Source organism: Balearica regulorum, chromosome 4 (assembly GCF_011004875.1).
Source record: "Balearica regulorum gibbericeps isolate bBalReg1 chromosome 4, bBalReg1.pri, whole genome shotgun sequence".
Classification (NCBI taxonomy): Eukaryota; Metazoa; Chordata; class Aves; order Gruiformes; family Gruidae; genus Balearica; species Balearica regulorum.
The window spans coordinates 35,370,321-35,392,562 of record NC_046187.1 but is presented as its reverse complement, the minus strand read 5'-3'; the positions used below and the strand labels follow the sequence as shown (position 1 = coordinate 35,392,562).

At 39.4% G+C, this 22,242-nt stretch overlaps 1 protein-coding gene across 1 annotated transcript in view; it reads right to left on the bottom strand.

The window, feature by feature from the left end:
• Window positions 1-21,660, bottom strand: part of GUCY1B1 (guanylate cyclase 1 soluble subunit beta 1) — a 45,706-nt gene extending 24,046 nt beyond the window's left edge. The window contains exons 1-4 of the mRNA XM_075751762.1: window positions 21,519-21,660; window positions 21,131-21,204; window positions 3,746-3,846; window positions 2,617-2,735 (exon numbers count right to left, since the gene is read on the bottom strand). Coding sequence (XP_075607877.1) covers window positions 2,617-2,735; window positions 3,746-3,846; window positions 21,131-21,204; window positions 21,519-21,521 — 297 coding nt within the window. The 5' untranslated portion in view covers window positions 21,522-21,660. The remainder of the gene's footprint in view (window positions 1-2,616; window positions 2,736-3,745; window positions 3,847-21,130; window positions 21,205-21,518) is intronic.
• Between the last annotated feature and the right edge of the window lie 582 nt (window positions 21,661-22,242).

Sequence of the window (22,242 nt, the reverse complement as noted above, 5' to 3'; positions counted from 1 at the left end):
CCTGAATTCTTGGCTCCTAGACTGCTCAGATGTATGTCAGAGCTTGTGCTGGGACCAGAGACACTAATTCTAGAGCTTTGGAGAGCAGTGATCAGCTCCATGGTGATACACAAAGAGATCTCCAAGCAAGAACAAGCAACGATACTAAATCAGAGATCCCAGCCTGTCTAAAAGCAAGAGATTTGTGATGGGCACCTGAAGTACAAAGATATGCTGTTTAGCTCTATGTGGTACAGAGCATAGGGAAACTTTTCTAAAAGAAGGATTAGTCCCCTGAAATTATCGCACTGCAATTATGAAAAACTAAATAGCTATGTAAATGATTCCCTAAATGAGAGAACTAACCACTACTCCAGTGTTTGATTTTCCTTCAGCAGAAAGCTACTGAACATAACATAAAAGCACAGTTTGGGTTTCTTAGGAGGTACCTCTTTTCACACTCCTTTGGCTCAGTGTCTTTCAATATGATTTGCAATTTTTCCAGGCCTGTGTTTTTCATAGAAAGTATAAATATTAGATTTAGTTGTGCTATATTTTTCCTCTTTCATGAAGCTTGAAGTACCTGTGTTTCATCTACACATAAACTGAATTTCCTCTGAGATGTCAAGGGAAACAGAGCATAAATATGAGATTTATTTTCACACACTTTAAAAAGCTGCAGTCATCAATTATTTCATATATCCTGGACTCAGCACAGATTTTAAGAAGCACCTTTTGGAACTCTATTATGTATTTTAAGAATCTGACAAAAGTTCAGCACATTAAACCCAATCTGCACCTATTTTTGTAATAGGTGTATCAATTAGTTTCCTGACCTAATCTGACTGCTGGACGACGCAAAAACAATAAATCACGGATAATGTTGATTTTCCATCATAATAAAAACCTAAAAAGTACACTTCTGGCACAGCTACTAATACATTAGTCCTGTTAAAATTTACTGAGTATATAATAGCCAATGTCATCTGTTAACACTGAAATTCAAACAAAGCATCTGAAAATACTGTCATTAGAAGAATATAAATGTAAGCTGTTCATGCTTTTATAGATATTTGGTGCACACAACAAACATGTCCAGTCTTTTCATCATCGCACATGGTAAGGAATGGAAAAAGAAGTATACTATATGAAAAAGGGCATGAGGGAAAGGACTAGGGAAGGATTGGCCCATCCATGTGTACCAAAGTGATGAAGCAACAGGCCAGCTACACCTTTTTTTGCCTCCTCCCCTATTCTTGCTCAACCCTAACCACAACTTCAGTACATAAATCATCTTTAAATATTACATTTATCTGAAGGCTTGCTTTGAGGGCAGCCTGTGAATGAAGCTATGAAATATAAAGGATGTCACATCCCATAGACAGAAAAGAGTTTACAGACCACACATGGTATGTGCATGTTGGAGCATACACATTCCCTGTCTGTCTGCCCAGTAATTACAGTCCATGGGATTTGTACAAGAAATCCAGGTTGACAACATCTAGGATGCTTCGGAATAAGCCAGGTTTTGGGGCAGGTAGTGAGACACAGAAGTAAATATTCTAGTAATCCAGCAAACTATGCACTCTTTTCACTTATTACTGCTGGAGAGATTTTAAGGGAACAAATAACAAGAGGCTGCTAAATTTCCAGTGAAAATCAATAGAGATTTGACACTCAGCTTTTGGGCAATCTCCCATGAAATCTTAATCAGTCCAGTGTTTTTAAGCTCATTACAGCACACAGTTCTCTCCAAGTGTGATATATATCAGAAATCTTAAATCCAAAGTGTTTTTTTGAAGAGAACAGTTTTCAGGTGACAAAAAAAAGGGAAGCCCATTTTTTCAACACTTAAAAATCACACTTTAGAGAAGTCGCTACATTTCTTCCATGCTATTGAAAAATTGTTTTCATTTTGTTTTCTTTCACAGTACAGTATCACACTGTTCTGCAGTTAGGAAAGCACAAAAAATTAACTTAAATACTGCTGCTGTATCCCACCCTCAGTTCATGGATGAAGGATAATGTCTTAGACACAAGCTGTACATTATCCCTAGGTCTGTATATAATGTACAATTAGAAATAACCAGTATCTACAATTACTCAAAGAGAACTTAGGAGAAGAAATACCCTACAAATCTGAGGACAACATTTTCCGTTAGTATAAAGAAAGGTAAGTCTTTTTACTTAACACACACAGACAATTTGAACTGGTGGCATTTTTTCTTGTCTCTTGTACCCCATACTTTTGTCACATATGAAAACTGTTCAAAACTTTTTTTTGCAATTTCAAATGAAATTTCAGATTTATGAATGCCTCTGCAACCCCAGCTTACTTGCCTTCTCACTCCTTTTTTATGAAATTGAACAGTCAAAAATGCCACGGAAAAATTATTACTCTATCAAGTAACTGAATAATATATTAACTGAGAGGGAAAGAGAGCAACAATGCCAAAGCTGCTGAGCAGTGGAAAGCTCTACAGAATACAAATAATAAGGAAGAAAGTTTTCAGACACCCCTCCACAAATACCTGGGAGATTACACAGTACAACCTATATCTCCAAATCTCAATCTAATCTGTTGACTAGACCACACTTCTGTCTGGTATCTGAAATAATTTGGCACAAAATTCTTACCTGCAAAAACTCTCTGACATTTGAGCCCAAGACACGCAGAATTGTATCATAACCAGATTCTTGACAAAACACAAAAAACATCTTCCCAAACATTTGAAGAATTTCCCCGGCATTTAGATCTAGTTAAAACAGGAAAACATGATTTAGCCCAAACACTGCATTTCATGTACTTTGCTCACTACTTCAGTCTCGTATTTATAAATAAGAAAGACAGTACCTAAACTCTACCCAGATCCAGCAGGTGAAGAATATGAGAAAAATAAGATTCAGGGTCCACGTGGCAAATAATGGATATTCAATACAGGAATTTCATTAGGATTTACCAACTACCATTATGACTTTGCCACATTGTGCAGTTCATGCATGTATAGCATTTTAGATTTTGATACAGATAAGAAATCACTACTTGAAAATAAAGGAACTCAGTTGTTAGTAGTGCTCGCCTCGGGGCAGTTACTTCTCGTTTACAATAGCATGGAAACACATGTGCTGCTTCAATTCAGCATTACTACAGTCATCATAGTTTTATGGGTTCTCAGCTAATTACTGATTCAGAACAAATTCATCCTGCATTTGGGTCTGCAGATAAAATAATGCTGATGGGCGTCATTCTACCTTTTAAATTCCAGACCACAGCTGCAATGATTGAAAATGAATGCAACCCAAATCTATGGCAGATATGAAATTTTAGATGTGCCCATGCGACAAACATTTATGTAACTCAGCAGGCTTGTTCAGCAGAGAGATCAAGGATTCATTCACGGGCTGCTCTTGCAGCAGTAGTTGAAACCTGGATGTATTTGCAAGGTAGTTACCTCATGACGGCTTGTAGCACTGACCATGCTCTGTGGATGAGGTATATTACTGCAGTTTTAAGGTGTACCTATGACTTTGAATACTTGGAAAGTAATAAAAATCACATCAAGGAATAAAAAGAATAAAAATATCTTAGAAAAATAAAAGAAATAAAATCCTTTCTTCTAAGATTTTTTAAAAATTCTTTCTTTGACCAATACCTCATTTTCACTTCCTCTGTGCTAAATCCTTTTTCCCTCTGGAACATAGATTTTTTTGGGGGGGTTCATCTTTTTCATGATGAATGGGCAAAGAAGATATCTGTATTACTTACTAAGGACCTTGCTTGCAGCTGCAACCAGATCATAGGTTTTGGAATCATCATAAATTATTCTGACCAGAAACTGTCCTTCTTCATCCAGCTGTGCCTCCTTCCTAAAAGTAAAATAGAATAAAATCTTTTTGGTTGAGGGAGAAGCACCATATCAATAAATCAATTATATATTAGTCTTTTAAATAAAATAAGTTTGTAGGTTCTACCTTTAAGAAGTTACTTAAGATAGAAAATTAGAAATAAATCTGTTCCATATCTCAGAGTCATTAAGGTACAATACAAATATTGCAGACCACATGTGTTCTGAAAATAATAATTAGCTGTGAGAAAATAAACACAATTTTTCAGTACAGAGCCTCACAAAGAACTTGCTGAACTAATAAAGACAGAATTTGCATTTTAAAATAGGGGAATATCCAATAATCCACCCCAAGATGGGCTCTTTAAACACTTTTTAAGCAAGTGTTCTCATTCCTTCCAATTTTGATTACACTTTATTTACAAAAGGCATAGGATGTTTTTACAACCATTTGCACCTATTTTCAAAGGGGAATCTAAAATCCAGATGTAGGTACCTAATCAAATACCTTTTTTTCAGAATTCTGTACATGCCCAGTAGATAGGAAAAAAAGTATGCTAGGATTTTGTAAGGCCTTGTTCTCGCATTGCACATCAGTTCTTCATGAGTAAAGTGTCACCACTTTTACTTTTTTTTTAGCTAAAGCACAATAAAAATATACATTTCTTCACTAAAGGAAACAATTCTCAACCCCAGGTTTAAGACCAGATTCATGCATATGTCACACACACACTTACTACTGCTGCCAAGTAAAAAAACAAAGCAAAATGACTCCTTTGTTTTTCAGGATCATTTATTATTCTCTTCAGCTTGAACACGGAGTCTGCAGCTAGTCCAAACGGCAGCACAACTCTGTGGGCTATCTTTTCCTGAGAAAAACAAGTTGATATCCCTAGGCAATGAACTGTTGTACCTTCCAAGCCTTGCATTTGACACAAGTGAGTTACTTGGGAGGGCCCACAAGTTCCTCCCTGTTTTACCCCATGTGCTTAACACAAGATCCAGGCCACTGATGCTGCAGTGCTGGCCGAGTCCCAGCTCTCGGGAGGAGGACAAGGAGCACCTTCATGGGCAGGCAGACCCCTGGACCCTGAAGGGCCAGCCGCCCCATGTGGCTGGTCCTGCTGCACATAGAATATGCCAATGGACATGGCCATGCCTCTGCCCTGTTGCAAGTGCAAGTCATATTCTGTATTTGCTCCTCATCCCCCATCCTTTAGCAGAGAGAGGGGGACGTGCAGGGGGGCACACTGTGGTCTCTGATGAAGCCATGCTCTGTTTGTTGAAGTTCTCATCTGGAAAAGGAGCATAGCCTCCTTTATCAGTATATTTTTTATAATAGCTGTTCACCTTCCGTTGTCTCGCCTACAATGATTCTCTATAGAGACAATGTGCTTTGCAGAAACAGTGACAAAAGAGGAGACATTTGTAGGTATTGATGCTCTAATTCATGTGCTCAGAATGTATTTTGGCTCAACAAAACTAATATGATCATGGCATCGATAGTATCCTTGCAGGTGGAGGGTCACAGCTACCTCATTAAAAAGAAGATACCCTTTCATCTAAATGCAGCTCTGTGCTGCAGAACACTTCAGAAAGGCAAAAGAAAGGCAGAGGTAGGAAACCCTAGAAGAGAATGACTGAATCACACCTTCTTATGTTACACCTCAAAAAGAATTAGTACAGGGAGTTGTTCTTCAGAAAAAGCCTTAGAATTAGAAAAAATATCAAAAAGGCAGATGATGAGGTATATTTTAATAAATAATTAAACTGGAATAATTGTTTTTCTAATGTACAAATTAAAGAGAACCATAAGTAAAAAACTGTTTACTCATACCATGGTAATGAAGGGCTTTTACCAGACAGACTAGGACAGAAATGCTCCTTGAGATAAGGCTGAAATATAGTTTAAGAGCCAATATTTGTAACTGCTAATTTCTAATAGTCATCAGAGGAATTATAAACCTATAAAAAGTAGATTCTAAATCTACTATCTAAAATCCTACATCCCCTTTTACATCAAAATCTTTGTCTCCATCATGGCATGATCAACCATCAATCAAAACAAAAGTCTTTGAAACTTAGATTCTAATTTTCTAGAGCTGGCATAATTTATTTTAAAAATGAAATAATAAAAAATAATAATTCCTGCACAACAATTCAAGCATTTACAGTTGCAGTTGAATTATCCAGCCATACAAACAGAAATATTTTCTGTGTTGTTTAAAGGGGAGAGACGTCTGAGAAATAATTACTCTTGTTCATCCTAAAACTGCTAGATGGCAAATGGTACTGCTGATAAGGCCTGATTCCAAGATCATATGATAGTATTCTATTGACCTAAATGAAATTACTTGTAATGTAACTCTCCAATTAGTAATCATCAGTCCTTGATAATCTGTTCACTTATCAATGGAAGTCTGGAACCCATTATTTTTGTTTTCCTCTTCTTTTAATCTTGCTCATCACATTTTTACTGCTGACCACAAATTATACTACATTGTTTTTATATTTAAAAAATATATCTACTCTTTTTTATTAATTAAGTCTTGTAACTGCTACTTGACATATACATTTTTATACTCTATGAATGAGCATAATGAGCTAAAAACAAGGATAAAAAATGGCATGAAAAACATTAATAAACTTATTTTTTTTCTTAAACTCTTTGAGAACTTGCCAAAAGTCATGAAAGAACGGTCATTAACAAGCAGGACAAAACTGGCTGCAAGAGTGTTCTCAGAGATAAAATAGATAAACTACGGTATTATCTTTTATTAAATAATCAATTACAATAACATATTCATTACCTGAAGAAACAGTATATTTATAAAAAAGCAAGCAGAAATGGTATGTGTGCACACAATCCCCTAAACCACTCTTTATTTTCATACTCCAAAATAGTACTTCCGGTCCTCTTCCCCAGGCATTCTCTGAAAACTTCAGATCAGCCTGCAGGATATCAAGTCTCACTGTTTCCTGAAAACAGCTCCCATGCCACATAATCCTTCTTTTCCTAAGTAGGAGGAGAGCTGGACTTACTAGTGGGAAACACTGTCTTGAAGCATATGAGGTCAGTCAGGGACAAGAAGATAGAGTTTACATTTCCTAAGAACTGAACTGAAATTAATATGAGAAGAGAAAACCGTCTTGATTCTTTGATTCTCATAACAGTATATGTAACTGGAAGTCAGATACAGTTTGGAGGGAAGTTTGCAAAGGATGAACAAACTTTCCCACATCTCTGATACACACTGTGCTCTCTTTTAGTCTCTCTGATCTCAGCCAAACCACAAAGGATAACAAACACATCTGGAAAAGCAATGACCATCCTCAAAAATACTGCATACTTGCACAATCCAGTAGACACAGTTTTTGTGTGTGAGAATTTTCTCTATTAAAAATTGACCCAGTTTGATGCTGCTGTTATCTCTTTCAAGACTTCTTACATGTCTTTCCAATTATACTGACTGGAACTTTTCCGTTTCCTTCTTTGTGCCAAGCCATGCTTCCTTTTTTCTTACTTTAATTGTCTTTAGTTTACTTTGTCAAAGTTTTTCTTCAATGCTTGCAGTTTCTCTGAGCCACCACTTTTTAAAATCACCACTGGTTATTTCAATGTCTATTCCATTTTGATTATTTTAGCTATTTTGTTTTTCTCCATTTTTCTCTAGATGCTTTAGATTACTCAACGGCCATCTTCTCTGTAGTCTTAATGATGTATTTCCCACTAAAATAACTTTATTGATAAAATTAAACAAAAAATAGTTCAATCAGCAATCACATCTGCATTTCTTGGATATAAGAGTGAAACTCGCTGCTCTAAGGCTTCACTGTCCTTCAGTATTAGCAGTCTTGCTGGGCGTTCCAGCATTACAGGAAAAGGACCCAGTGCTTGTACTGCAGGCTAATACTCCAAAACACTCTGTTTTAAAAAGACAGAGAAAAATATATTTTAAAAAAAAGTAACCCAACAAAAGCCACTCCCATTTGGGGAAATTTTTTCTAGAAAATTTGTCAAATTAAATCTTTACTCCTGCAGGGGATTACACTCCTATTCAAAACCATGTGGGCAAAAATCTCTTTGCTTGTCCCACAAATATGGCAAATTGCATGACAATGTCTGATCTAAACTGTGTCAAAAGATAAACTGCCTTTTTAAAGCCTGTGCTTGAAAATTATTAAATTCCAGAACTCTTTTTTTTCCCTTTCCAGGACAATTCCTTTTCCATACCTCTATGTCCTGTTGTGCTTGTATATCTCAATCGTTTAGCTAGGTGTTGAGCTGAAATAATTCAGTTAGATATTTGTTTTTCTGAGTTAATTTTCTGCTGGATGGATTTCCCTGTCTGCTTCATCACCTGGTCACAGAAGCTGCTGTGCGTACAGAGCAAAGCATAGCAGTACAGAGTGGCTGAGGACAGGATAGGAGGTGCAGTCAAGTCAGCCAAAGGCTTTCTCCTGCTGGGTCTGCAGCTTCCGAAGCCTTTCTGCCCCCCTCAGTAATCTGACAGCAGTGAGATCTTCCAAAAGTCTTTCTCTCTGAAATATCTGGTTAGCTTTAAGACTAGATGTGATGGTGAAATGCTGCTGTAAGCTTATCCAAAATGGCCACTGCAATGTGAAAACACTCCTATTTTTACAGAGGCACTTGTCCTTCAGCAAGTCTACAAAACTGCAGGTTCTCTGATAAACTTATTTCAGAGAGCATAGCATCACAGCTATCAGCCCCAGACAGGCTGAACATTATGTGACCACCAGTGGTCTAGGAAACAGGACAAAGCCATTGAAGTATTCATTCAACGTGAGCAATTCCTAAATTGTTTCCTCTTGGCTGCAGTTTTCTCACCTAATTACCTGACCCCTACCTGATCTATCAAACCTGCCTGCATTTCCACTACGGAACTGGTTCTACAACAAGGGTGACATGATATATGATAGTGTTGTGAAAACTGTTATAACTAATACCAAAAGTGAGGCTGCTTTGTCAGCTCTGCAGAGCTGCTGTGGTTGGCTGTCCAACAACAGTAATTCCTCCAGTGTGACACGGTTGGTTTTAACTCCATAATTTATGAGTACCACATATGAAAACAAACCTGTCTGTGTGGAACAACAAGGTATGGCTACAAACCCGAGTATGTGAACTTTAAAAGACCAGAAAGCTGTAACTGTTCTCATCTGAACAGCTTCCCTCTCCTGGCTGACAGATGGTTCATAAACTGGGATTAGAACTGCAATATAACATGGCATCCTCAGATACAAAGAATTTACATTTGGTTGACCATATTTCATAGAAAACTTCATAATCCATAGCTTTGCGAAAAACCTCGGCATTTCCCTTGAAATGTTTTGCTGCAATCTTTATTCCCAGTTTTTGATCTGATAAAATTATGGGAGTAAATTAGCATAGCTCTAATGTTTTCTGCAGACTGTGGTGTTTGATCACAAAGGCATTAACAGCAATAACATGTTGGTGGCTTTCTTAAGGACTTGACTGGAAATGAGCCAAAAGCAACAAGCTCTGGCAAATTCCCAAACCCTGGTTAATTCTTTAGTGAAGTAGCAGCACTGCAGTAGCAAACTTTTAACTTTTCTGTGGCCTTTCTTTCAAAATAACTTCTGAGTCAAATAGAACAGAATTTACAATTAATGTCTCGTTTACATTTCTAGAGACAAAAGAAGGGTGTGCTTTTCTCCAGTAAGTTTACATTCAAAACTTTAAAAAAATCCAGGATTTTAATACTCTTGCCCAAACTGACTCCTGTTGTGAGCACATGGGATGTGATATTTCATGGTTTAAAATTTACATCCTATGTTATGCCTGTCCTAACTTCTACGGTCTGGCAGCCCTTTTTATTTACTCTAGACTAATTTTGAACGATTACACAGAGCTATTCAAATTGTGGGAAACAAAGATTCCAGCCCAGACTTTTCTAAAATGCCTTTGTTTTCCTCCAGAATGTTTATATTATCCAGGTTAATGTGAGGAAGTTTACTTGGGAAAAAAAGAACCTTAACCATTGCACCATGGAAAATAACACAGCTACATAGAGGTCATTTTTCATGTACAGGTTGAAATCAATGGAAAAATTCCTACTGAGTAGATCAAAGCAGGATCAAGTCTTAAAGCAGCCTTTGCTCCATCAGTCATGCAAACACCCCCCAAACTGCTGCTGGTCTAGCAGCACAGAATAGCATTACAGGTGATACTACCTGGGTACAATGGGCCCTTTGAAAATCGTTCCCATTGTGAAACTAGTTCAGTATTTGAAAACACACTCCTGATGTTCAAAGGTAATGTTAATAATTCTCAGAGATGGATGAAATGTTAAGTGTGGACAAACATTCCGACAAAAACCATTCTTAAAATCAGAACAGATCTTGCACTGCAGATTTTTAAACCACAGATTACACACATTTGTATTTCACATAGAGGAATTATTTTCTCTATTTTGCTGTAGTAAGGATTTCTCTTGCCATCTTTAGAGATTTTACAGACAACACAGTTGGATAAGATGCCACATCAAGTTGGTCTAACTTATATAGCCCATTCTGCACAAAGTGGATTTTAATGTAGTTTTGCAGTCAGATTGTAGCATTTAAAGGGAATTTGATTAATCATAATCAAGAAAAAGGTTGCTGCTGTTAGAATTTTTTTATTCTCCTGAAGCAGCACTTGCTATCCTGTCTCTGTAGTCAGTCATAAAGCTGGAATTAAAAAAAAAAAAATCTTAGAGAAAAAGAACCCTTTCCATTACAGAACTGTGTATTCAGTAAATATTGAGAAAATGTAATGGATACAAACAGGAAAAAAAGATGGTACAAGACTGCACAGAACAATTACTTTGTATCCTGAAGATGCACAGGCTTCTCTGTGATAAAACAACATTATTATTTAGAAGTTGTTGGTGTCACTTTAGTGTCCCAAAAGCACAACTGGATCTCTTCCTATTAAAACTCCAGTCCGAAGTGCATGCCCTGGGTGTGTCACCTTGAACACACCACAACAACAGCTAGTTCCAAGATCACCTCTAGGACTTCTTCCATGATAGGTATTGTTTCTGCTGGGACTTTTGCCACCATTGTGCTTAACTATTCTTGGTGTACCAAGGATGGAAAAAAGTGCTCGTTAATTTGAAGAGACCAGTCAAAACAATCTTAATGACAAAATAACACTACTGCACTTAGAAACCCAGCATGGTTCTGATCTCACTGATCTGAGCATGTCAAGTTTAATTCTCTTCCAAGAGTAACACTATTAAACAGAATCACATGTGTCAGAACTAAAGATGCTATCAGTAAAAACAGAATCATCATCTTTGCATCTCTTTTACATTAAAATGGCAAACTCTCTGTTCATTGTATTACTTCACAGATGGTTTGTGTTTTCAAAATGCTTCTTATCTTTTTTCATGTATTTCACAAAGATGGTTTGGTAAAAATTATTACAAATATTGAACCCCTCTTCTCACTCCTCCCTAAAGGAAAAAAAAGAAAATAGACTTGTACATGTTGTGGATAGTCCAGAGATATTTTAAAACACCCAGCTGGGAAAAATATAAATTATATTAAGTTACAAGATCAAATAAAAATGGGAATCTGTCCAGGAAAATGATGTTCTGGGTAAAGTAAATAGGTGTATTTATAGACTTCAGAGCTCTGAGCTGTTTCCCAGTTTTACAGGCTGGATATGAGAGTGTTTAATGTAGGTTTTCAAAACAAGATAATCCTGGAAGATACAGTTAACAAATGTACAAGATCTTTGCTACTACTCCAAATACTAAAAATATTATTAAAATATAAAGCTAGTATTATTTTGCTTATTTTTACATGAGTGGACTAAAAGGAATGGTATTTACAAAATACTCTTTTAAGCATTTCATTTATAAGAGTGAGTGATATGTTTATAACACCTGGTATCCTGACAAGTCTAAAAGCATTTCCCAGTTCTAGAAAAACTGCCAAGTACCTGAGATATACTGCAAGAAAACTCACACCGTGTTTCACAACACGCCACTATTTCCTTTTAGCCAAGTCTTTCCCAGGAGAATTAAAGAATTTGGCATCCACATAGTTTAAACTCCTGACCTCCAAGCAGGTCCTTCCGCTGCAAGGAACTGAAGGAGCAGGAAGTGTAGTGTCCTGACCCTATAAATCTTGTTAATATTAACCTCCAGACCCATGAAGAACCATCTATTCAGCATCAGTTTTAGGAAAACTTCAAAAATACTGCTTAGAATTTTGGAATACTATGAAATAAGGACTTAGAAACTTAAACAACAATAAATGTTCCTACTTAACACCACTTTCTGGATAAACACTCATTAATGTTAAGAGGTGTATGGATTAAAAAAATTAAATCTATCGTCCTTACACCACTAATGGCTTTCCAAAGTCTCTTTCTGACATCTATTTATAAGTAATCTGTATTTTTTTCAAAATAGTTATGAGAGTGATTGAACAGAACACTCCATCTTCAGCACTGGGTAAACCCACATGGTGCTAAGAAGGCAGCAAAAAAAACAATTTTCATGTTTTTTCACAGACCGCTGCAATTAATTATAACTGAGTCCTACATGACCCAAAATAAGTATGGACCTCTAATCTAAAACTCTAGTGAACAGTCTATTTGTTCATCAGTGCTCAGGGTAGGAAGACAATTAAGATAATTAACACAGTATGTCCGCAAGATTTTTGAACATGAAAGAATCAGTAACTTTAGGTAAACTGTAAAGCAAGCATTCTTTATAATAAATTAGTTGTGCGCTGGGAAAGGGAAATACCGAGCAAGCTCACAGCAGTTCAACGAAGCAGGAGGGATGATTCACACAGGACTGATTACCACCACGGCAATATACAGCTATACGTGTCGATGTGGTAAAACCCATAACCCACTTGTTAGTCACCTGGGCTTTTTCTACAGTTCCTGGGAAGACAAGTACATAAGAAAGGAAAAGGAAAGCCAGCAATTTGATGGGAGAAATCCCAAAGGCATTAATATGATTAAAAAAAAAAAGTGAAGTCCCAGGCACATCCAAACCTACACTTAGATGTTTAAAAGGAGTTTGGCACCAAGGTTCTCTTGTAAATCAGTCTTTGTTGAGAGATACCACAAATTACTGGAAGGCCTTTCACTCGCTTCAACTATGCATGATACTTAATTGAAATGCCACATCTCACATTTTGTACATATCTTTGATTCTTATCCCGTTTAGTTTGCATTTCTATTGCCCAGGCCACGTTGTGGTTATATAGACATAATATGCACACACACACAAATATTTATATGCATATGTATCTATATATATACAAATATAGTTTCTCAAAAAACTTTACATTCTAAGCTGATGATTATCCATCTTTTCTCCTAGCAGAAGTGACACTGTTAACACTGTAGACAGATTGGTATAGACTATGGCACTATTTTACATGCTTTTTAAAGGGTTGCCCTACATATATAGAAACTAGTGTCAGCTGAAAACTTAGAAAACATGACATTTTCCAGAATGATTATGAAGAAATAAAATGAGTGTCTCATAAAGAGCCATAAGCATCTGATGAGCTTTTTTGTATTGTTTTGTGAAACCAGGAAAGATGGACTCAGGTACCACTCATAGCAACATTAGTGAAGTTTACTCCAAAGCACATTTCCCTGCCTCTCCCTGAGCCTGCACGATGCAACCTACTAGTCGCACCCATGAGCCCACAGAACCTATTCCTTTTCCTCCAGGCTACTGGTTCTTTCAGTACTGAGGCTAAATCCTACTCAGTTAATGCACAGCTATTCTGTATTTTTTTTAATCCCCTTCATTGATATATAACCTCAGGCTTAACGTACAGCGTAGTTTTCAAATCCAGCTCTGAAGACAGAAATATTCATTTCTAACAAGCCTTCCTGTGGAATTTATCCCTATACTATTTGCATACACAAGCATTAATTAGCTCTCCAACAACCTCGTGAGGCCAATTATACCATTTCCATTTTAAATGGGCAAGACTACTGTGGATCAAAAAGGTTTCATTAATTTGGGGTTCCCAGTTTGAGAGAGGGTGCACTTGTTTTTTCAAGGTACTCAGCACTTTTTATGCTCAAAGCACAGGTTTCATGGACTTTACATGCCACCAACATCAGACCTACAAGTTATCTGAATTCCAACACTTCTTCAGAGCTTACTGTTGCAACATGTACAGTCTTTCATTACAGCTTTTGTGAGTATTTTTCTAGGTTTCTGAAAAGGCAAACTATAGTATGGTATGAATTATTATTACATCTAAACATTGTGCTAAGCAATAGTAATGGGCCAAAATCTTCATTTTTACAGGATTTGTCAACAAATGCAAATTGTGTTTTGCCATATTAGTAAGCAGAAAGTAACATCTTTGACAAGGTGACTTTCTGAACTCAGTATACGGACACAACAAATCAAAGTATATGGACACAAGTCAAGCTAGTGCCTTTATTCTGCAGCTACAGAAAGTTTTCTATTATCCACTTTGTTTTATGCTTTGTTGAAGCATAAAAATGGACAGGTTTTGCTATCCTGGAAATTCCCAGGAAATAATGTGAGTTTAAAAAAACCTCAACTCTGTCCCCTGTAAAAAAATTGTAATACATATTCTTAAAGGAAAAGTTGAGTAGATTTTCTATTATATTATTTGATTTTATATTATTTACTATTTAGGAAGATAACTGCAAATAAAATCAATCAGAATATCACATCCTGTCAATGAGTTCCTAAGTATCTAAATTTTAGTGAAAGTCAGTGGAGGACATTTTTAAGCGCATAAATGAATAAAAGTCTCTACATCTCCTGACTTAACTAGCCAACCTGCAACAACGTTTGTGTACCTGTTAGAAAAAATTGACCCAATAAACACGTATTCTTAAATCACCTACATTCTACTGCAAAAGCCACATTAAGTAACTTAAGTCTGACCTATGTTAACCATTACTGATATGACGCAGAAGTTTCTGTGTCTGTTTCATTTTTTAAAAGCAAATGATAGCCCTACAGCTTATCTCACTCCCCAAAATTTACAGGGTTTTCTACTACTTCAGTTGAACCCAATTTGAAACTGAGGAGAAAAGCTTTCTACTTACACTGCACCAGGATAATTTCTTAACCCTCCATGTTTCACCATTTTAACCATAACAAGACAGTTACAGAAAACAAATTCTGACGAGTCAACTAGCCTGGAGCCTTGGTAGGTGATAATGTGTGAAGTCCGGGGGAGAAAAACAAAAATTTCCTTCCTCATAGGACAAGTGATTGAGTTTCGTTCTTCCTTTGTGTGCACTCCAGACCACTGGGCCCATGTAAAGTTTGTGCTACCCAGTGGGCTTCCCGAACCTGGAGTCTTGGCATTTAAGAGCATGTGTGGACAGCACATGCCAGCCTAACCCACAAAAGGAGGACAAAAAAGGGCAAAGGCAGGATGATGCCTTAATTCGACATTAAGCATAGAGCACCAGGAAAAGACGACTATTACCTGCTTTCTGCATCCCACACTAAGATGCAGCCAGCAAAGGATACATGGCTCTTGGGGCATAAAATGCCTATTTTGCTACTGTGCAAGTTTCAACATAGATACTATTTTATAGAATCAACTGGTTTGACCTCTAGGTAGTCACTTATTGCAAACACAGAGTTTTCAACTTCTGTTTTAGTTTTTCCATGCTCATCAGGTTTTGTGGGGACATCTAACATAGAAAGAGAAGAAAGATGAGGACTGAAGTTGACTGGTTGTGCCATTTCACTTCCCAAACACAGTGGGAAAAATACCTCTACGTGGGAAAAATACTAATTTATCCTACAGTCTTGTGACAAAGCATTTTAATGCATTTCTTAATATGATATTTGAGTTCTCATTCCTTTTCTTGGCAATATATTTGAAAGTGTCACAGTTTGAGCATCTAACCTGGCTGAAATTCAGATTTAGGAGCCCGTGGGAAAACCCTGCATTCATTTAATCAAACACAGAGGGATACTGTTGGGAAACACAGGATAAATGACTATGTACATATTCCCTGCTGACAACATGGCCCTAGCTCCCACATACTGTCCTGGAGCTGTTTCAGAAAGACATCCCTGTTAATGCTTCTTTGTTACACAATTAAACCTTTAGAGCTGCTGAATGGAGTGCTCAGAATTTCACATATATTGGCTGTTCAGCACCTGCTGCAGAAGAGCTCACATTTTATCATGATAGAAGCCCCTTTTAAAAACGTGTAACCATACACCTATTTAAATATGTCCACCGCAAAAACATACCAGATAGAAGACAGAACTTCAGAAGCCTTGGATTTAATTGTTTTTAATGCAAGTAATCTGTTTTGTTTTGGCAGGCACATAGACAGTAATTCCACACACACTACTTATTATCACATTCACACACTACCATATCACCCAGCAGTTCAAATTTGGTCTCGACCAGACATGAGCACACAACGCCATGTATGTGAGAGTGGTCAGGCCTGACAATTTTTAGTTTATGTCACCTAGTGTTTATGTTGACTGCAGACGAATTGAAGATATCTAATGCCAAAGGAATATTGAGAACCATCTTTTCAAGCCATTGCAATTGTTGCCACGCAATCCAAAATGGCCCTCTGGACGTAACACTGACAAGATAAGGGATTTGAGAAAGGTTTTCTCTTAAGCAGGAAAGGGACAAATCAAAAGTGTCTTAGCAAAAAGTGGTTAATAGTTCTAACAGTTTATTTACTAAGAAAATAACTGCAGAAGTAGCGGAGTGCTGAGCAAAGAAGCATGCCTCCATGAATTCACCCTGAGGAGAAGGACTTGGTATTGATTGATAAAAAGCTCAACATGAGCCGGCAGTGTGCGCTTGCAGCCCAGAAAGCCAACCGTGTCCTGGGCTGCATCAAAAGAGGTGTGACCACCAGGTCGAGGGAGGGGATCCTGCCCCTCTACTCCTCTCTTGTGAGACCCCACCTGGAGTACTGCGTCCAGCTCTGGGGGCCCCAGTACAGGAGAGACATGGAGCTGTTGGAGCGAGTCCAGAGGAGGGCCACGAAGCTGATGAGAGGGCTGGAGCACCTCTCCTATGAGGACAGGCTGAGAGAGTTGGGGCTGTTCAGCCTGGAGAAGAGAAGGCTCCGGGGAGATCTAATTGCGGCCTTCCAGTACCTGAAGGGGCCTGCAGGAAAGCTGGAGAGGGACTGTTTATCAGGGAGTGTAGTGACAGGACAAGGGGGAATGACCTTAAGCTGAAGGAGGGTCAATTTAGATTAGATGTTAGAAAGAAATTCTTTACTGTGAGGGTGGTGAGGCACTGGAACAGGTTGCCCAGAGAGGCTGTGGCTGCTCCATCCCTGGAAGCATTTAAGGCCAGGCTGGATGAGACTTTGGGCAACCTGGTCTAGTGGAGGGTGTCCCTGCCTGCAGCAGGGGTGTTGGAACTATATGATCTTTAAGGTCCCTTCCAACCCAAACCATTCTATGATTCTACGATTACATGAATTCCAGGTCCTAAGTTTCTCCTTGCAATGACTGAAGGAGTGAACTGCAATGAGAAGTGTAACTGCCAGTAAGCAAAAGAAATTATTATGCTGAATCATCTTCACTTTCCACTAAGAAAAATCTGCTACTGCAGAATTCAGCAACTGCAGAAGGACTCTCCCAAGTGGCTCTCACTCCCCCTCTCTCATCCAGCGTTAAATTCCTCTAATGCTTCTAAGGCTTTATAATGAAAAAAACCTGTCCACAAGCCCAAATTCTCAATTCTGTGAGTGGCAGCCAGAGAAAAACTAAGGAGAAACAAATTTTTGACTTTGCGGTTCAGAAAACGAATAAAGGCTCCATAAATCAAGATAGCCTTTCATTGATCATATGCCAGCTTTCTTCATGTTATTTTGAATTCATCCTATTTGAGATCAGCAATGTTGGTTCAGAAATAGATGGCTTTAAATTGTTCTGAGTTTTAAGCATTTTAATTCTAGTTCTTTAGGAAAACCAAGCCATATTTCCATTGAGCTGACAAAATTCATATTGAGTAAAATTTCAGAGTATATACTGTAATTTTTCAATGAGCTTAGTGCCTCATTGTAAACATCGCCTGATGTGTAAAAAAAAGTCTGTTGTTTAGTTATGCTCTGTTTTAAAGGCGGATGAAAAAAAACAAAGTATAACTTCCTCAAGAATTCCACTCTGAGACATTTAAAAACAAAATCAATATGTATCTTTTTCAGAATGATCGTGGTTTCCCAAGAATGTTGAAAAATGAATGAAACAGCAGAAACAAAGACTTGAAATCATCACTCTGACCCAAACAACAGTGAGTGATGGCAACGAAAACACTACTCTCAGCATCAAATTCAACTATTTGGTCTCCCAAATTCTATATTGAAGAACTTCATTCAATGTCACTTTCAACTGAAGAAGCTACAGAAGCAAGACTTTTCATGCTTCAGATGGAGCATACCCTTTCAATTCAGTATTTCACTTTTCTGAATGTACTTTTTTTTGAAGAATGACCTGTTTTCATCACTTCGGTTTATTCAGTTCTGTTTTCTTTTCACTTCTATCAATATTAAGTACAAATTCATCCACTGGCATTTGAGAATCACTCAGCAATCACAACCCACCACCCTGCAGTGCTGATTCACAGCTTCTGCAGTGACTTCAGAGAGAGCAAAATAGCAATAAGTGATTAGCTCAACATGAAAAAAAAAAAAAAACAGGCTTAGATGTCAAATTTTGTATTGAACTACCCAGAGGCCTTTCTGCTTCACAGAAATGCTTAAATTGTTGTGAATTCAACCACACTAACAGTGCAAAGTTCCCCTCATGTATTTTAAATGGCCAAAGACTGTTGACTTCAACAATTACTCCTCCAATTCAATAATCAGTGATTCAACTGATTCAACCCAGCATGCCACAACACTGGTCTATATTTTCCCATTGTTTCCTAAATTAGACTTAACAGTTCTAATAAAGCCTTTGCAAGAAGTCTGTATTTGCTTACATAATGTAAAACATCTAACCTCTTCCACAACACCTCTACAAGTGCACCACAGGAACTTAAAGTACCAAAACCAACAAACATTTAGTGGCTCCCACTTGACCCTGTACCATCCCCTAAACCACCAAAACCACTATAATCTGTTCCAGTGAGATATATAGGGGTTTGTTTGCTGGTTTCTAAACTCTAGGATATGCTGCTTTTTAAGATAAATTCTGCTGAACAAATACCCTGTTGCAAACATGTTTTGCATAAGGATTTATGGCAGCTGTTGCATATATGTTGGAGCTTCCTTGCAGATCACGTTCCATTCTTCTGTTTGGGTGGTGATGTGGTACAGTTTCCTTCCAGAAAGCCATCTTCTCTGCGAGTTAATAGCAGAGCCTAGCTGTTGGGCTGCTACAAGACAGAAATGTTTCTCAGCTGAAAGACAGAAACAGGATGTAGCAGCTTCCTGAATTTTCACAGTTGACCTTTAGTAAAATATTTCGTATCTTTTTATTAAATTTCTACAAAATGTTAAATGAGTAATCCTCCTCACAGGCTGTAGTTATCTTCGGTATTCTAGTAAGTGTGTGTAAAATCTTAGTGATAGGATGCATCAGGAATCATGACTGGGTTCTGACAGTCTGCAGAATGATCTTGTACTAAAAGATGAAACTTTGTATCTTCTCAGATGAATTAGCCTTAAATACAAATTCTGTTCAGTAAGTAATCTGGACAAAAGTGGACCATAACATTCAAAAGCATGTTGGTAAGGGATGGCATGCTAGGAAAGAGTAAACATTCTTTATTATATTTTATTATAATTTTAATGGAAAATGAGGTATGTACCTTTTTTTTTTTTAATAAAGCTCTTATATGATACATCTTACATGTGTCATATAAAAACAGTATCAAACCATAAGGATTCAAAATAGATCAGTGTGTTTAGATAAGGTATGTAAGAAAAATAAACTTAGATAGCTCACTTAGAGCCCAAAACCGTGTGGCATTCACTAAAGAGTCATCTATGCAATCCATAGAACTGCATTTGCAAAGTATAATTTATAGACTGTCAGGGATCACTGGAACGGTGAATGTCAGCTGAACCAGAACTGTGGACTCTCCATCCTGGGTGACAGTAAAGGCTCAGCCACACAAAAATCATAGCTGAGCCCTGATCTAGTGCCAGCAACAGTCCTGACTGGAACAGAGACTGGACTAGCTGACCTCCGGAGCTCTCTTCCAACCAACATTTCTATGATTCTCTGATTTCATGGTACTGTGGAAGATTACCACACTCTTAATGAATGGATTCATGAAAAAAAGTGTCATGGCCACAAAAATCTCACAGTCAAGAGCAGCCCTTTGACTCCAAAAATTGTGTGAGGACAATGGCAAGACAGCTACATTGACATAGTAAACTTGGTCCAAAATAAATGGGAGAGGAGTATAGAAGAAAGTGTCCAGTAGAAAGAAGACTACTTTCTCCAAGTTGGGTCATCTGCTTCTCCTTTAAAACATACAATATCAACCAATGAGAAATTTCTTGTAGTTTTATCTAAGTATCAATAATACCATATTTACAGTAAATAGAATTGTCTTTGCACTGCTCATTTAAAACTTTTTGTGCAATCCCACAATTCATCAAAAGTTTAAAGTGAAGACAGTCATTTCCTTGGAAAAATGCTATACTGCCAGACAAGCAAGGGTTGGACACAAGAAATCAGGTTCAAGAGAAGAAAGCAAAAATCCATTCTTATACGTACATGAAGTTACGCTTCTCTATAGCAGGGGCTTTTTAAATTCTGAGCTGCACACATTACCAAAATCTCACACTAGTTTTAGATAGAGTTTACTAGCTAAAAACTGTATTTCAATTCCTTCAGGAATGCAAAGAGATGTAACTGTTGCATGGATCATCTGGTGGTCTGACTCAAGGAAGGGCTTCCGTGGTTTCTGGGACATTTTGCCCACTCGTTACTTCTGCTGTATACTCTGCATAATCGAGGGAACCGCAGGGATCAATGTCATCTCCTCTGCGACTCCTGGAGACGAGTAAAGATGGAACAAGGCGGGTCTTTGCGGCGTTAAGGCCCCGAGCGGGACGAAACGCGGCAAGAACCATGCTGGTCTTGTCACGGCCGAAAGCCACCTCCTGGGGACCGCTGCCAGACACAGACGTTCACACAGCCCTGCCGGCACCGGAGAGCCGCCGGGCCGCGGCTGCCCAGCCCGGTACCCCGCCGGCGAGCGGCCCCTGCCCCCGGCCCAGCCCGCCCCCGCGACGGGGCGGAGGTACGCGCGCACACACGCGCGCACACACGCGCCGGACTTACTTGATGTCCTCCCAGACGGCGGGGCCGTAGTTGCGGATGACGAGCAGCTCCAGGGCGTGATTGACGAAGCCGTACTGCGGGGCAGGGAGAGGCGGCGGCACGGTCAGGCACCAGGCGGGGGAGCCCCTTCCACCGCCCCGCAGCATCCCACCCCACGCCTCCCCTTCCACCCCGCTGCTGGTCACCCCGGCGGGAAGCAACCTCTCCGAAACACCCTCCCTCCATCTCCCCCTCAAAACAAAGCACTAGGGCCCATCTCCCCTCCCGGTTCCCTCTTCCCAAGCGGATTCAGCCTCTTCCTTCCCACCACGGGCCCGGGCGGATCAGAACAAGCGTCCTCCGTCAGCTCCGGTCTCCCGGGTAGGGAAGGTAGCCCAACGGAGCTCACCATGGTGCCGCCGCCGCCTCCCCGCCGCCGCCGCGGAGCAGAAGGTCGATCCCGATCGCCTCACCACCTCCCCCCGGCCTCCACCGCTCCGAGTGGCATCCGCCGACAGCCAATGGCGAGCGCGGCTGCCGCTCTAGTATCCAATGGCGGGCGCGACCGCCGTGCTCTCTTCCAATCAGAAGCGGGGGCGGGACTTAGGGTGACTGTGGGATGCGGGGGCTGGGCGCGTGGAAGTGGGAGCGGCGGGCGCGAGGGCCGCGGCCAGTCACCGCCCGTAGCTGGTCGCCATCCGCGGAGCGGCCTCGCCCGGGGCGCCGCTGCCTTGGCCCGGCGGGGAGAGGGGAGTGCGGGCTTGGCCGGCTGCGGGTAGCTAGGTGCGCTCACTGCCCGGCCTGCGGCTCGCCCGTCGCCTCCTCCTCAGGTGCTGAGGCGGCGGCAGTCGGCGGGATAACAGTGTTTGCTGTCGTCCGAGCCCGGCGTGTGTGGGAGAGGGAAGGAGGGACAGGCCCAGGAAATACATGCATCCCTCTCGGGTTTTTTTCCCCCTCGATGCTCGCTTCAGCGGGGAACCCTTCGAACCTCTGTTTTAGTTTCCCTTGCATCAAAAGGGATTTTCCAAATGCTTTTCTTCAGCTGGAGCTGTTGGGACTCGCCTGACAGTGTGAAGATTAATGAAAGTCCCTGGCAGGTTCCTAGCAGTTCCGTAGGTACGTGTAGGGCAACA